The 16,720-nt window shown below is 50.5% G+C and overlaps 2 protein-coding genes across 4 annotated transcripts; both read left to right on the top strand.

The window, feature by feature from the left end:
• The first annotated feature begins 599 nt into the window (after nt 1–599).
• On the top strand, nt 600–10,325 carry Dph1 (diphthamide biosynthesis 1). Of its 3 annotated transcripts, XM_026388928.2 has the most exons (14): nt 606–674; nt 845–974; nt 2,950–3,102; nt 3,222–3,285; nt 4,837–4,958; nt 5,366–5,523; nt 5,651–5,772; nt 7,649–7,717; nt 8,063–8,219; nt 8,351–8,451; nt 8,708–8,786; nt 9,237–9,377; nt 9,554–9,658; nt 10,238–10,325. In XM_026388928.2, exons 4-13 carry the CDS (start codon nt 3,233–3,235, stop codon nt 9,638–9,640), a joined length of 1,089 nt encoding a protein of 362 aa, XP_026244713.1. In that variant the 5' UTR covers nt 606–674; nt 845–974; nt 2,950–3,102; nt 3,222–3,232; the 3' UTR covers nt 9,641–9,658; nt 10,238–10,325. The 3 variants fall into 3 exon arrangements, with proteins under 3 accessions (XP_026244711.1, XP_026244713.1, XP_026244712.1); XM_026388926.2 differs by lacking the exon at nt 845–974 and having other exon boundaries at nt 600–674; XM_026388927.2 differs by lacking the exons at nt 606–674; nt 845–974 and adding an exon at nt 986–1,423.
• On the top strand, nt 9,705–11,060 carry Ovca2 (OVCA2 serine hydrolase domain containing). The gene is made up of 2 exons (XM_026388930.2): nt 9,705–10,013; nt 10,238–11,060. Exons 1-2 carry the CDS (start codon nt 9,830–9,832, stop codon nt 10,735–10,737), a joined length of 684 nt encoding a protein of 227 aa, XP_026244715.1. The 5' UTR covers nt 9,705–9,829; the 3' UTR covers nt 10,738–11,060.
• Nucleotides 11,061–16,720: the final 5,660 nt, after the last annotated feature.

Raw genomic sequence — 16,720 nt, 5'->3', positions numbered from 1 at the left:
CCTCAGGATGCTCCAGGAAACGCTCCAGGTCTTTCTCAGTGCAGCAGCTTCTTCTGTGTGAACCTCCCATATGGTGACCTCTTGAGGTGATAAGGGCACCAGGGATGCTCCCGAAATACACATTCAAGGTTCTCAACTTGGAGCTGGGCTGGCAGCCTGAATTAGTTCCCTTCTGCACGAGTAGTGGGGTCCTTTGAGGAAGGGAATGCGGCGTCTGGCAGACCACTCCTTGCCAGGTGGGGAGTAAGAGGAGCCATAGGGAGAACCAATAGGTGTCCCCCTTTGTAAAACTCTGCCTGCAGAACTCACGCAGGCACATAGGGGAGCACTGGTTTGGGCGCGCCAGCTTTGAGCCAGGCCAGGAAGGGGAGTGGGGGACAAGGTCGCAGGGAGAGGGCAACTGCGGAGGTCTGGGATCACTTGGACACTTTGAGTCCTGACCTTCCGAACCCGAGACGGGACCCACTATAGCCCCGCCCCTATCTCCTCCTTCGTGGTCTCCGCCCAGAGGGAATCCCCGCCCCTCGTTCGCCGGTCGGCGATCGTTCGCAATGCCTGCTCGCTCCGTGTTCGTTTAGTGCTGTCTTTTGGTCCCCACGTGGGCAGGACCATGATGGAGGCTCTGGTTGGGTCGGAGTCGGCTGAGCCGGGCAGCCGAAACAGCCGTGGCAGAGGTGGGTGCAGCAACTCTGCGGCCTCCAGACCTCGCTTCTCAGGATGGGGTCCCCAAGTGAGGGACAGAACCAGCCCTGGCCTTTTTTCTTCGCCAGTTCCGGAAGTTTCCGCTGTTTCTCGCTTTGGGCGGCTGTCACCAGAGCTCATGGGGTCCCCTCTTCTTTCGTAGCCCTAGGACGCGGTGGAGAGCAGCCCCTCCTAGGAGTTCGTATTCTTCACGTCGGAAACCACCCCTCTGCCGTGGCTGGCAGACGGACACCAGATTGAAGAATAAGACGGACCCAAGGAGGAGGGAAGGGGTCAGGCCGATTGCAGCGGGCATTTCACAAGTGGCCTCTGAAGGAATGTTTCTGGGAAGAGGCGCATGGTTTCATTCACTGGGCACTAAAGGAGTGTCCACTGAGTGCCAGGACTGTATTAGTTTCAGGGACTGGGATACAGCCCTTCTTTCAGGATTTCAGTCTTACAGGTTGTAATTGATGTAAACAAGATGAGGAGGAGGCGCCTACCCGCCCAAGATCACAAAGACTTGGGCCTGTCAGAAGAGATTGCTACCAGAGGCTCACAGCTTTGAAATAACTACCCGAAAAATCATAACAGTGGTAGCATTCAAATCTGATCTCAGCCCCAGCCTGCAAGGCTAGTTCCTCTCTGCCCCTTCCTGCCCGGCCAAGGAATTTACTGAGCTGCTATGACTTCCCCTACACAGTGGGTGAAGGCACAGATATGGGCTGGAGTAGAAGTTCTGGTACATAGTATAGGCTCAATAAGTACTTTTGAAGAAATTAATTTCTTGCCTTTTCACATTCCCAAATTGTGTGGCTCCCAAAGAGAAGCACAAGAGTTGAACTAAACTGCATTTTATTTATTATTATTATTATTATTATCATCATTATTAGTGATGCTGGAGATTGAACCCAGAGCTTTGTGCATGCAAGGCAAGCACTCTACCAACTGAGCTATATCCCCAACCCTAAACTACATTTTAGAGAGTATGAGTTCAGAATAAGGGCTGTAGCCCTGCTAAAAAACTACAATAATTTCTCCTTTATTTAAGGGTTTGTTATTTGTATAGGTCTCTTTTGCCTCCGGTAGACTGCTACCTCCTGAAGGGCAAAGTCACTTCTCTGTCCTTACCTGTTATTCCACAATCCTGACTAGTGTTCTTTCTGGTTTCCTGTGTTGGGAGTAAGGAGGAACAATAAGACTAGAGAACTTAAGTCAATGTAATTTATCTTGTTTATTTCCCTTTTAAGTGAGGAGAGGGAATAGTGTGAGAATTAACCACTGTGGGCATAGTCAGTGGGACTCAGGAGGGCAATCTTTTGTTTATTTTTTTGGTACTGAAAATTGAATCCATGAGTGCTTACCACTGAACTACATCCCCAGCCCTTGTGTGTGTGTGTGTGTGGGGGGGTATGTGGGGGGTACTGAGGATTGAACTCAGGGGCCCTCAACCACTGAGCCACATCTCCAGCCCTATTTTATATTTTTTTTAGAGACAGGGTCTTACCAAGTTGCTTAGTGCTGTGCTTTTGCTGAGGCTGGCTTTGAACACTCAATCCTCCTGTCTTAGCACACACAATCACCCCCCTCCACCGCCCCCCCCAGCTGTTGGTGTGCACCACTGTGTGTGTGCGTGCACCACTGTGCCCAGCTCCAGCCCTTTTTATTTCTTACTTTGAGATAAGACCTTGCTAGATTGTCCAGGCTGGCCTTGAACTTGTGATCCTCCTGTCTCAGCCTCCTGAGTAGCTGGGATTACAGTCATGTGCCACCACACCTGGCACAGTCTTAAATTAGTAACAGTTTACTTATAGATCTCATATCTAGGACCTTGAGACTTCTAAGTGTTCTCAGGGTTGGGTAAGGATGGACATTTTCTCAGACTGGTTGGCCTGGCTAGATAGGCTCTTGGGTTTTCCATGCATTTGTTCCCTATCAAGGAATAGTTTTGTGGACTCAGACATGCCCCCCTTTTCTCCTCAGCCCCCTGGTGTTGCCTCTTTTCTCCTCAGATAAAGAAGGAGCGAGCCATACCCCATTCATAGACTTAAGTTTTTGACTCCCAATAATCTCACAGCATGGAAACATGCAGATGCTCTTCTGATTTAATGGGTTGTCTCTTTACTTGAGGATAAATTCAGTGGGGAAGAAATCTGGGCCAACCTTCTTGGTATGTGGGATCTGGGCCTTAAACTTGGAATTAACAGCTATGCTGGGTCTGGCTATGATCTAGGTCAGACATAAACTCAGGCCTTATATTTGTCCTAGGTCGGACCTCTCGAGGGCGCTTGGCCAATCAGATACCCCCTGAGATCCTGAACAACCCTCAGCTGCAGACAGCCATTAAAGTCCTGCCTTCCAACTATAACTTTGAGATCCCCAAGACCATCTGGAGGATTCAACAAGCCCAGGCCAAGAAGGGTGAGCCCCCACACATTGAGCTAAGGTGGAGTAGAAAGGTTGCCTGGCCAGACATGGGGCTGGATCTCCATTGAAGCCTCTTGTCGCCCTCTGCCTCATGTCTCTGCTCTGTCTTTTAGTGGCCTTACAAATGCCTGAAGGCCTCCTCCTCTTCGCTTGCACCATTGTGGATATCTTGGAAAGGTAAGGCTTGGGATACTGGAGATGAAGCTAAGATTCTTCCTTGCCCCTTAGAGCCTGGCTGTCCACATCATTTTCCCCTTCTGGACATCTGTCTTTCCCTTTCTCCTCCCACAGTCATACACACACAAAGGGAGCAATCCAAAACAAAACTCCCAGCTTGCTGAAAACCCCACTTGTCTTTCTCCTCCTCTATACAATTTGAGCAAGAGGAAGAAGTTAATTCTAGTCTCTTCAGAGCTAGTCCTAGATCATGAGGTAGAAGAATCTAAGACTACTCAAAGCTGACCCTGAAATGGGCCGAGGGGGGTCTCTCTGGGGAGGCATCTTTTTCTCAGGGAGCAGGAGGAGGGAGGTTCCTGAGAAAGGTATTCAGTTCCTCTACCCCCACCCCCTCCTTTTTTAAGTTTCTTCAATACAATGAGCCATCTTGGGGGGGATGAGTGCTCAGCCATCTGGAACCAGCACAGGCACTAGGAGGGGGAATAAAGAAGGGGGAGGTCATCTCGTGCTGGGAGCCTCCCACTTCCCTGCTGCTGCCCTCCCCCCAACCTGTCCCCCCTTCCTGCTGCTGCAGACCCACTTCCCTGCTCCCACCCTCTTGCCCCTTGGGGATGCTCTCTGGGGCTCAGGCCAATTTGCATACATTTTAATCTATAAAAAATTAAGTGCTCTGGCTGACTCAGAGCCTGGGCTGCATTCTAAGGAGCTGAATAATCTGCTTCTGTGCACAGCCTGATTTGAGGAAGGGGGCGGAGTAGGGGGCTGATTGGCAGCAGCTCAGCTTTCCCTACTGCCCTTCAGGAGGAAAAAGCTGAGGGGGGGAGGAAATGGAGACCCCAGTCACTGATCCATGGTCCACATCCCAGGTGTGGGACTCTTTGAGGGAAGAGCTCAGCCTCCTGCTTTTTCCTGTGGTGACTTCAGTGGGTGCAGGGTCTTCCCCACCCACCAGTGATTCAGGCCTACAGATCCCATGGCAATGTGCTGGCCAGAGCCCACTCTTCCTGATGCCTGAGGCATGTGGGCGATGCCATGTGCTCTGGGGGGGGTTGTGCATGGGTCCCCCCTCCTGGGCACCCAGGGCTTTGCTTCTGGGTGGGGAGGTAGCAGGGGTCTGGGCAAGAGGGAGGCTCAGCCTATCCAGGGCCATGTATCCCACAATGCCAGGACATGGGAGCAGGGACCTTTGTGTGTACATGCTCACAGTCCTGGGTGAGATGAGCCAGGACTTCAGGGGTCCATGTTGGATTCCATGCATGATCAGCTGAGGACTGGGGGTCCCTCTTGCAGTCTGAGCTCAGGCAGAGGAGTCAGGGTGCTGCAGAGACATCTCATGCAACAACTGTTCCAGGAGCTGCTGCCAGGGCTGAGGGAGGTGGCAGCTGTGCCCCTCCTACTCTTTGTTGGCAGAAATGGCAGCTGCCAAACCAAGGAATTGAAAGAGGTGGGGAGAGAGGAGCTGGGCCCTGGGACACCTCCACAGAGTTAGGACTCTCCCCTACCTTATTCTTTGTGTCACTGCCCCATTGTTCCTCACCCTTACCCCTACAGGTTCACAGAGGCCGAAGTGATGGTGATGGGTGATGTCACCTATGGAGCTTGCTGTGTGGATGACTTTACTGCAAGAGCCCTGGGAGCTGACTTCTTGGTGCACTATGGCCACAGCTGCCTTGGTATAACAGGGCAAGAAATATGGAAACTGGCAGGGAGGCCAGATCCACACTGATCTCCAGTATAGTACCTTCTTGTCCCACTTGCAGTCATGAGGACCCTCCTACTTTCTGGGATGGCCTTGGCCTTCCTGCTCTGCAGGTGTCTCTTTCCTTTGGTTATGGTTGCCTTGGAAACCATGCTGCTGTCCCAGATGCGGGTGTTTGAAAGGCTCTTGGTGGTAGAGCAGGCTGGGCCCCCACCTGAGTGACAGAGAAGGAGCTTCTAGGGGACCTGTGACCCCTTCCTTCCCTCCCCTCTCATTCTCCCAGGCTGAAACCCTGGTCCTGGCTGCTTAGAAAACAGGGACCAAGCCAGGTTCTCTGTCCTTCCTGCTTTTCAAACAGTTTCCTGAACTCTTTACCCTCAGTTCCCATGGACACCTCTATCCAAGACTTCCGGGTACTGTATGTCTTTGTGGACATCCGGATAGACACTACCCACTTCCTGGACTCTATCCGCCTCACCTTTCCCCCAGCCAGTGCCCTTGCCCTGGTCAGCACCATTCAGTTTGTATCAACTTTGCAGGTAAGTGGGACAAAGGTCCCCAGCATCCTGTGGGACAGACAGCCACTCTCTAGGCTGTTTCTGGATCTCCATGACAGGTGCCCTGGCTCCTTCCCTAGCCACTTGCTTTCTTCCCTCATCCCTACAGTCAGCTGCCCAAGAATTGAAAGCTGAATATCGTATGACTGTCCCACAGTGCAAACCCCTGTCTCCTGGGGAGATTCTGGGCTGTACATCCCCCCGACTGCCAAAGGAGGTGGAAGCCATTGTGTAAGTAAAACTGGGGGCCACATCATAGAGACATTAGAAGTGTACCCAGGTGGGGCTGGAGTTGTAACTCAGTGGTAGAACACTTGCCTAGCACGTGTGAGGCACTGGTTTCCATCCTCAGCACCACATAAAATAAATAGCCAGGCATGGTGGGGCACATCTATAATCCCAGTGGCTGGGGAGGCTGAGACAGGAGGATCTCGAGTTCAAAGCCAGCCTCAGCAGTGGCAAGGCGCTAAGCAACTCAGTGAGACCCTGTCTCTAAGTAAAATACAAAATAGGGCTGGGGATGTGGCTCAGTGATCAAGTGCCCCTGAGTTCAATCCCTGATACCTAAATAAATAAATAAACAAAGGTATTATGTTCATCTAATATATATATATGTGTGTGTGTGTGTGTGTGTGTGTGTGTGTGTGTACCCAGGAAGGTTCATCATATAGGAAAAGGAAACTGGGTCTAAAGCTCCTTACCTGTGTGCCCAAGGTCACTCTGCAAGATGGGACCAAATAGGGATGCTATAGCCTTCATGTTTTCTGTCCCTCTCCACTGCTGAAGGCTATGCCTGAGGGGGGACAAGAATCAGAGGGTCTGATAGGGGGAGGAGGGTGGGCTAGAAATGGTGGCAATATAATTGGAGAAGATGGATGGGCACACCCAGGCTGCAGCCCCATTAATTTAGCATCCGGACAGCTAACAAGCAGGAGCAGCATGTCTCCTGCTGCCTAATTATTTTAGGTAATGGAAATGCTTAATGTTGTGTGAATGCAGCCAGCCTCAGAGCCGACAGCTTCCCCGGCTGGGACTGGGGAGGGGAACCCTGTTTCCTAGCTAATGGTGGAGAAGGAGGGAGGGGTACTGACTCAGCCCCACCCTTGCATTGGATGCTTGTCCCACAGGCCTGCTGCATGCACACAGGACACCCATATCCATAGACAGGTCCACATCCAGGCCTTTCCCAGCTCAGACCTGGCAGTCCTGCTTACTGAGGGGCATTACTCTTGTGCCTGGGCCTGTATAACTCTGAGCTGATGCCCTTGGGGGCTTCAAGATGTGGATTGAGGGAGGGACACTCTCAGTGTCAACCAGTTACCAAAATGAGGTATGGTCTCCAAGAAGGAGAGAATCACTGCCATGGCCTGTTTTCTTCCATGCTCTGGGAATCTGCATGGCCTAGGAAGGTACTGTTGGACAGCATCTTCTAGGGCATGCTTGGTACAGCCTGTGGTTATACCTCGCTTACGAGCTGCATAACTTTGGGCAAGTGTCTTAACATCCTTGAACCTCAGTTGTATGTTCTGTTAAATACGGACACTGTAGTTATCTTAGAGGATTGTTTGATAGAACTGAGTGAGCTCATACACATCAGGCACTTAGTCCAGGCCTAGAGCACAGAAAGCACAAGTCCAAGAAATAATAGCTGTTACTACCACTCAGTACCTGGACCCAAGAGCCGGTCTGGGCAGAGTAGCCAGTGTATATTCTGGAATCTCATGTATAGCCTATGTGACTCCCTGGTCACTACTTTCCACATCTGTATTGAGCTTGGTCAGGAAGAATGTGTCCCTCTGCTTCCAAATTAGGCTGTCTAGAGCCTGGGAAGCCTTGCCATGTCCTCTGCTGCTTTTTTACTCTTCCTCCGAAGGCTGGGGTAGAGCAGTTCTTGATTCTGCATTATATACCATGGTCTTACAGTTGTCCACTTCAAGCTTCTTATTTTACATGAGAGAAAACCAAGGCCCCAAGAGGTAAAATGACGACTTGTCTAGTTTATATATAGCTGCATGAACAGCTAGCTGAGAATTCAGGCCTGTGTTTCTAAGCCAGAGTGCCTCTCCTGCTACCCCATGCCACACTTACAGCCTTTTCCACCCCATAGGTATCTTGGAGATGGTCGCTTCCATCTGGAGTCTGTCATGATTGCCAACCCCAATGTCCCTGCTTACCGGTATGTGCTGGGCTGGGCTGACTAGTTATTGAGGGGTGAAGTTCTTTGTCCCTGAGGCCCTCAAAGGGCCAAAATTTCCTTATTCCTTAGCCACTTACCAGCCTCAGTCCTAAGGGTCTGAGGCACTTGGGTCCTTCATCTGGCATTAGACCCAGGGCTGCTCTTGCCCGCCTAGGATTCACACTGAGATCCTAATATACTCCCCATCTCTTGCGTGCTCCAGCTATGGGACTGATTGTCCCAGTGACAATCCCTGTTCTGTCTGGGGCCTGAGTTGGGAGCCATGTAAATAGCAGGAATCCTGGGAGTGACTGTCACAGTAATTCTGGCAAGCTTCTTTTACAGGTATGACCCATACAGCAAAGTCCTATCCAGAGAGCACTACGACCACCAGCGCATGCAGACCACTCGGCAGGAAGCCATAGCCACTGCCCGCTCCGCCAAATCTTGGGGCCTTATTCTGGGCACTTTGGGCCGCCAAGGCAGTCCTAAAATCTTGGAGGTAAGAGGGCTTAGGGTGGCCTCTTGAGGAGGGACTGACTGGAAACCCATATGGGAAAACCTATAGGCCCAGGGAGTCAGCTTTGACTGCTTGATTATGAGTACCCCAACTCAGCCTTCCTCTCCCAACAGTACTTGGAATCTCAACTCCAAGCCTTGGGACTTCCTTTTGTGAGGCTGCTGCTGTCTGAGATATTCCCCAGCAAGCTCAACCTACTTCCTGAGGTAGATGTGTAAGTTTCCCCACCTTACCTACCTGGCCTTCCTCGGGGCCAACCTTAGAATACTATTACAAATGAGTTTCCCTCAGAAAGTTTATAGTCAATGGAGGAAATAGGAGAAAATAAGCAACAGTGTCCAGCATCTAAATAGTGGTAGGTGAATCTTTACATTAGGATTAATAAACCCTATTGACTGTTGGGTATATTGGGGACAATCATGTTCTTCAGCATGCTTCCCCTCTCAGTGTGACTTGGCTTCCCTCTCCAGGTGGGTGCAGGTGGCGTGTCCACGCCTCTCCATTGACTGGGGTACAGCCTTCTCTAAACCACTGCTTACACCCTATGAGGTAACACCAGGTTTTGAAAACTTGTGGGAGAAAAACTTGTGTACCTTCTTCAGTCAAGGGAGGGCTCAAAGTTGGATTGGGGTGGATGGACAGCAATAGTTCATAGGTTCTGAAGTCAGGCACTCTTTTTTTAAGCTATTTTTCTTAGTTGTAGATGGACATAATACCTTTATTTTATTTGTTTTTATTTTTATGTGGTGCCGGGAATCGAACCCAGTGCCTCATGCATGCTGGGCAAGTGCTTTACCACTGGCCCATCAGACACTCTTGAATTGCTTAGCAGTCTTTGTTGTGTGACCTTAGACACGTTCCTTAACCACTCTGAGCCTCACATTTCCTTTCTACAGTATGGGAATAATACACCCTTCCTATGCTGTCGTGAGGAGTGATTTAATGATCCAGGAGCAGAAAAATATCAGCAAATGTTATTGTCCGGTTTTCCTCCACTAGGCAGCCGTGGCCCTCAGGAACATTTCCTGGCAGCAGCCCTACCCCATGGACTTCTACGCTGGCAACTCCTTGGGGCTTTGGACGGTGAATCACCGGCCAGACCTAAACTCCCAAGGCCCCAGCCGCTCAGCTTCCGGGAAGGTAGGCCAGGACTTCAAGGAGGGAAGAGTGCGAGCCTTTGGGCGCGGCCTTGGCTCTGGCCCCCTTCCTGGTACCGTGAGCCGAGGCCGCCGCCATGTGGCCACGATGGGAAATGCACCGGCGCGGGGTGGAGGTTGTGGTGGAAGCGAGACTCTGATCTAAGTCTGCAACCTTAGGTGCAGGAGGTGTCCACGCTCCCCTCTCCAGCCGCGGATTGCGAGGGGTGCAGCTGCAGAGACGGGGTGGCGTCCCTGGCTCCTTGAGACGCCCCTGGTTCCCAGGTATCCGCCCTACTTTGGCCGCGCCCCACTCATCTCTGTTGTCATGGGAGCCGTTCTCTCCGAGACCCGCCTTCAGGGTGGTATAGCCATTTGGTCCCGCCCCCTCGCGTATTCTACTTCCGCTCGGGGAAAACTTACTTCCGGTGTTCCTATGGCCCACTGCCGGGCAGCATGGCTAGTCGGCAACCTTTACGGGTCTTGTGTTTGGCTGGCTTCCGGCAGAGCGAGCGGGGCTTTCGAGAGAAGACTGGAGCGCTGAGGAAGGCGCTCCGGGGCCGCGCCGAGCTCGTGTGCCTCAGCGGCCCGCACTCGGTCACCTCGGCGGAGGGCCCCGAGGGCGGGGGTCCAGACTCCGGTGAGCCGAGCTCAGCTCCGGAAATGCCCTCACAGGGTCTTTTTGCTTGGTCCCCTCAACCCCTTTCCGTATGCCCCTTCCCTTTCCCTCCCCTTCCTTCGGTCTCCACCGTCGCTCTCTCCTTAGTCACCTTTTTCCCTGTTATTTATTTCCATACCCTCCCTTCCTTCCTCACTCCCCTCCCCGTTGCCCTAATTCCATTCTCTTCCCCCTTATGCCCGTAGGTTCCTGCCCTCCTGAGGAGCAGCCTCGAGGCTGGTGGTTTTCCGAAAAGGAGGCAGACGTTTTCTCCGCACTGGAAGAGCCCACGGTGTGCAGAGGTCTGGAGGAATCTCTGGAAACGGTGGCACAGACACTGAGCAAGCTGGGGCCTTTTGATGGACTTCTTGGGTTCAGCCAGGGGGCTGCACTAGCAGCCCTTGTGTGTGCCCTGGGCCAAGCGGGCGACCTGCGCTTCCCTTTGCCCCGATTTATCATCCTCGTATCTGGTTTCTGTCCCAGGGGCCATGGCCTCAAGGAACCCATCCTGCAGAGCAATTTGTCAATGCCTTCACTTCATGTTTTCGGGGACACTGATCGTGTCATCCCCTCTCAGGAGAGTGTACAGCTGGCTAACCAGTTCCCTGGAGCCATCACCCTCACTCACTCTGGTGGCCACTTCATTCCAGCAGCTGCATCCCAGCGCCAGGCCTACCTTAAATTCTTGGACCAGTTTGCAGGGTGAAAGCTCAATAAATGCTTCTGCCTTTACATTTCCCACCCGCTCTTGGGGCAGCCTTTGTAACCTATGCTCTCCCCATTATTTCTCCCACCCTGGGACCTCCACTGTGCTAACATGCTCTTCACCATGACCACTTAAAGAAAGAACTGTCAGTTCTCAGGACTCTGTATGAACCCTCCCCTGCACCGGAGAAAGGGGAACAAGACACCATACTGGATTTTGATATTCAAAAGGCCAGAAAGCCCTGGATGAGAGGATAACTTGGGAAAAGCAGGGTGGGCACCACTGTTGAGTGCCACACAATAAAGCAGTGGTTTGGATTTTAAGCATCTTTCTTTTTACAATTGAAGTTTAGCCATCCACACAACCTCCCCAGCAGAACCAAGGACGGTAGTACTTCCTGTCATGAGCCCTAAGACAGGCTGGGGCTCATGTACAGTCATATGTTTTTGGTGGAAGTCTTCAGTCCCAAACTGAAGGAAAGGAGGCATTGGTGAGTGAATTAGAAGAACTTACATCTGAGAAATTTTGGAAGAGATCCTGATACCTCCATCCTGATTCCTAAAAATTGTTGGTCTTCCCTCAGTCCCTAGCTATGTTTTCTGCCATCTCTTCCATAACTGCCCTAGCCCTTCTGAACTGTGATCTTGAAGACAGGTATGGTACCAGACCTTGGGCAGAGGCCAGACAGCACAGAATAAACTTCCTCTTCCTAAGATGAACCCATCTGTAGGTTCCTGAGATTGATGCTATTCATTCATAATTGATGATGCTAATTATCATTTATGTTGTGACTACAGCCAAGGCATAAGTATCCCAACTGGTTTGCTCTTGGGAGTCCCCACTCTAGCCTTTTGGATTGCCCACTCTAGCCATTTTCTTCCCATTTCCAGTACCCTACCTACCTTCTCCCTTCTGCTTCATGATGTCTCCCGTTACAAGACAAGTCAGTTCTTTTTGTAGAACTTCTCAACAGGTCCTGTCCTCAGCCACAGTGTCTCCCAGGGAGTTTAATAGTTGAACAGGGATTAAGGATAGTGGATACAACACAGGTATTCTACTTTATCCTTCTGACAATTATACTAACATCCCTTAAGATACTCAAAGTTCTAGGTTCCTCAGGACAGCCAAAAACTGTCCAAGATAAAAATAAATTACCTAGTCAGGTGTGGTGGTACACTCCTGTAATGCTAGTGACTTGGAAGGCTGAGGCCAGACTGTCTTAAAATAAAAAGGTGCTAGAGATATAGCTTAGTGGTAGAATCCCTAGTACCAAAACAATAAAAACTTACCTGTCCCAGAGATCCAGTTTAATGGATTTAGAACCTTTACAACAGGAAATGTGCACGTCTTGGGAGAAGTGGGGAGTTGGCCTTTCTGCCTTGCTCTTATTTTAAAGGGATTGCTCCCTTGGCAAAAGGAAGACACTGAAACAGACTGAATTACCTGTTTGATCTGGCCCATTATGAGTCCTGGCTTTTCTGTAAATAATTGATGAATCTGCAGCTAGGGCTCATACTCTTCTGGCAATCATAGGATGCCCCTTTTAGCTAGGTCCCAAGAGGTGAAAATCATGACTTGCATACCTCAGCTGCTGCTACTTGGGATTATCAAGAGATTTAAAGGACATAGGAATGAATTTTAAGCCAGGGTTTACAGTTAGAAGAGGAGGAGAAAGGTAGGACAGAGCAGAATTAGGTGGATAGCAGTGCTTATGCTGGGGGTAAAGAGAATGAATTCCTCTTGAGAATCATAGAATGTCCAAGTTAGTAGATATCCTGTGGTCCACTAACAAATGGGATATGTTAGCTTTTATGTTCTCCGGAAATGAGAATTTTAAGGGGTTCCTCCACCCATTGCACAGAATCTATAGACTCCTTGTGTCAAGCATCTGTTAAAACTTGGAATTCCTGGGGCCAACTTTGAACCTACTTTCAGAATCACTGGGACCCTGGAATCTTCATCTTGACAAACTATGCCTGGACATTCTATGGAGGTATCATTTGAAAACCCTGCTTTAGCGGGTAGAGTAAAAGTCTGCTAAGTATGGGCATTAGAAAAAGGTCCCTAATGTTCTCATGCAACTCATGGGGGAAAAGAGGAAGCAAATTCCCCAGAAGAATCAGTGATATACATTTTCAATTTATACCTAAGGCAGATGAGGTCCACAGGATAAAAATAAGCATAACATTTATTGAGTACTAACTATGCCAGACACCGACAAGCAGAAACTTTAATGTTGCCTACTTTATTCATTTATTTTTGGTGCTAGCCTTGTACATTAGGATCCTGAGCTCTGTCACTGAGTTACACTCTCAGTCCTCCTTTGTTGCCTAATTTAATCTCATGACTTCACCAGGTAAGTACTACTGTTAAACTAATTTTGTAATTGAGGAGAAAGGCACAGAGAAGCTAAGTACTCACCCAAGGCTGCATTCTGTTCTAAAAACTCAAACATTCTTGTCCATTATTTTTTTGTTGTTGATTTTTTTTTTTTTTTTTTTTGGTACCAGGGATTGAACTCAGGGGCACTTAACCACTGAACCACTCCCCACCTCTTTTTATTTTTAATTTTAAACAGGGTCTCCCTAAATTCTTAGGGCCTTGCTAAGTTGCTGAGACTGGCTTTGAACGTGCAGTCCTCTTGCCTCGGCCTCCCAAGCTACTAGGTGTATTTTTTTGAAATAGGGCCTCACCCTGTTGCCAGGCTGACCTCCCGACTCCTGGACCCAAGTGATCTTCCTGTCTCAGCCTCCTTCTGCTAGGCCTGTAGTGGCACTACAGGCACATACCACTGCACGTGGCTTTAGTCATTGTTTTCTCTGCTGTACTGCAGAAGATGAGCAGAGAGGCCACCCCTCAGTACTAAGTCCTGTTGTGGGCCTCAGCTTCTCAATCCATAAAATATGTTGGGAGACACACTAAATGATTTGTAAGATACCAAACAACTCTATCATTCCACAATCAGAACTCTGGTTTTTCCTCTTTGGTCACATCTTTCAGATGAGTTTAACTATGAAAGACTTGGCCTTAGTTCAGAATATCCCTACCATTTATTTTCCTTCCTTCTTTTGTATGGTACTGGGGATTTAAACCAGGACATCTTTTTTTTCTACCTCTGACTATACCTTGGATTCCCAAAGCTATGGAGAGTCCCTCAATAGCCCCAGTCCCAGAACATTTGCACAGGAAGGTTCTGCCTAATTAACCAGAGCTGATGTCTCCTCCCAACACCACCCCCTTATAAACATGTAATAGCCTAATAAAAATGCTTAAAACTGAAATGGTATTCTGCGGTTTGCAAAGATTTCTCAATTCCAGGGTGGAAGGTATAGCTCAGCTTAGCATTTACAAGGCCCTGCATTCTGGCTTTAACACCCTAAAAAATAAAAGCCAGGCACAGTGACACACCTGTATCCTGGTTACTCTGGGGCCTGAGGCAGGAGGATCATAAGTTCAAGGCCAGCATGGACAACTTTGTAAACCCTGTTTTAAAAGGATAGAAAGGGCTGGGGTTGTGGCTTAGCCGTGGAGCACTCGCCTAGCATGTGTAGGCCTTGGGTTCAATCCTCAGCAGCACATAAAAATAAATAAATAAAATAAAGGTATTGCGTCCAACTACACTAAAAAAAAAAAAAAAAAAAAAAACAAAAAAAACTAAAAGTAAAAAGGGCAAAAGATGTAGCTGAGTGGTAGAGTGCTATGGGGTTCAATCCCCAGTATTAAAACAAAAACATTTTTTCTATTTCTGTTTGATCCTTAAAATACACCTCCAAGAGGGATTATTGTTCCACTTTACAGAAGGGTCAGAAGTAGAACGTGGTCACTTAACCACTTGAAGCTGTGTTGGACCTTCCAGATGCACTACTCCTGTGTGCACAAACTTCAGTTTGCCCCCAGATGTTCACTGGAATCAAATGCCTTTTAATCTGGGACCTCAGGGTTCAGTAGGGTGTTGGTTATCAGGGAAGCAAGCACCAGCTGTCTTAGAAATAATTTAGGAAAGGATGAAGTGTGTGGAGAGGTGAAGAAAAATTGGGTTATTAGGTGGTGGAGTTGGGTTGCATTAATATTCCTAACACCATCCCTAGTGAAGTCCTGCACCTCAGCCAGCCTCTGCAGTGGGTGATACTGGCAGTGACAGGTGACACACACACAGTAATGTTTGTGAGAAAGTCACTGTTCACACGTCACTGGCACAATAGAACTTCTTCCTGTGATACAATTCTTTTTGGTGAATTTGAGAACCTCTGAAATTGGAATTCAGTGCCTAGAGATAGCCTGAATTGAGAATGCTGATAGTTCAGACAATGCTTTTAGAAACCAGGTCTCCCTCTGTGTGTGTGTGTGTGTGTGTGTGTGTGTGTGTGTGTGTGTTGTAGATGGACACAATACCTTTACTTCACCCATTTATTTTTTATGTAGTGCTAAGGATTGAACCCAGTGCTAGGTCAGCGCTCCACCACTGAGCCACAACACCCAGCCCAGGTCCCTTCACTTTAATAGCCCCCATGGCTCCTGAAAAAGTTGGGGAAGGGAGTGAGCAGAGGTTGTGGCTCCATTAGGAAATGGATTCAAGGGTTTCTTTCCTTGCCTCCCTCTCTCCCTCCCTCCCTTTTCTTTCTTTCTATTCCAGGAATTGAGCCCAGGGATCCCAGGGGCACTGAGCTGCACTCCAGCAGCTACTTTTCTATTTTTTCTTTTTAGTTTTAGACAGGGTCTCCAAGTTGCCGAGGGGCTGCTAACTTGGTGAGGCCGACCTTGCACTAGTGATCCTCCTGCTTCATCTTCCTAAGTCGCTGGTATTACAGGCGTGAGCCACCACACCCGCTCAAAGTTTTATTCTTTGCCCTCTGCCTGTTGAACTAGGAGTTCCTGGAAGAAAAGTGTGGCGTATTTAAGAAAACTTTCACCGTCTACCCACTAAAGTCCCGGCAAGCAAACAGCATTCTTCTGTGCCTTCAGGTCCCAGCAGCCTCCCTCCCACTAAGGAGAAAAGAATCCATATCCTAGAACTACCCCCTTCTCTTGCCGTCCCTCTGCAGCGGTACCTCCACTAGGAGGACAGAACACTGAGGCGGACTTTCAGACATTCTCCGCGAATGGTGCTTCCCACTCTGCCCGGGTGAATATGCAGTAGACACCCCTGCCCCCACCAGGGCCGGCCTTTGCCTCCCTGAGTACGCCTCCCTGCGCACACCTCCTGCTACCCCAGTGGACACAACCAATCTTGGCTCGTCGCCCCCGCCTCTTCCTGCTCAGCGTCTCCCCGAACCCTGGCTGGCAGGACACTGTGGTGCGGCGCGTGGGCGTGCTGCGGGGCGACCATGGCTGTAGACTGTTACCTCCGGTTCCCACAGTAACAATCGAAAGCCACGGTTGCCCTGGAGACGCGGGGGCGGGGCGCGCACCGTTGACGGCACCACGGCGGCTTCGGACTGGCTGACGTCAGCACTGCGGGGACGCGGGGTGGGCAGTGGCGTGGGTGCGGGCGTGGGCTGGCGCGCGGGCCGGCGGCTGGCGCGGGGGCTGTGCGAGGGTGCTTGTGGGCCCGCTGCCCCTCTCAGCCCCTGCAGACACCAAATTGGACAGCTAGATTCTGGCGCCCGCGCTGCGTCAGCACCACGGACAGCGACGGCGCGGGCTGCGGAACCCCCAATGACTGAGGGGTCCTGGGGCGCGGTGGGCAGGCGGCCGGTTCCGCGGTCCTGGGGCGGGGCCAGGCGTCGGTGGCCGTGACTGGAGACTGTTACTGAGGGCGGCCCGGGCAGTAAGCAGTCTAGAGCCAAGGTGCCGGCGCACTGCCCGGGCAAGGGTGGCCCAGTTGCCCGCGGCTGGGGACGCTGCTGCTCCTCCTCCCCCATGTCTCCCACCCTTCTTCGCCCCTACACTCGTGGACAGGCACGCGACTCCTGACGTCAGGATTCTGTGACGTCAAAGATGTCCCAGTGGGGAGGCACTTCCGGTGACGGGGGGGGGGTCGCTG

This window comes from Urocitellus parryii, chromosome 7 (assembly GCF_045843805.1).
Source record: "Urocitellus parryii isolate mUroPar1 chromosome 7, mUroPar1.hap1, whole genome shotgun sequence".
In the NCBI taxonomy this organism is placed as follows: Eukaryota; Metazoa; Chordata; class Mammalia; order Rodentia; family Sciuridae; genus Urocitellus; species Urocitellus parryii.
The sequence above is the reverse complement of the archived record's forward strand: the minus strand, read 5'-3'. Positions and strand labels throughout refer to the sequence as shown.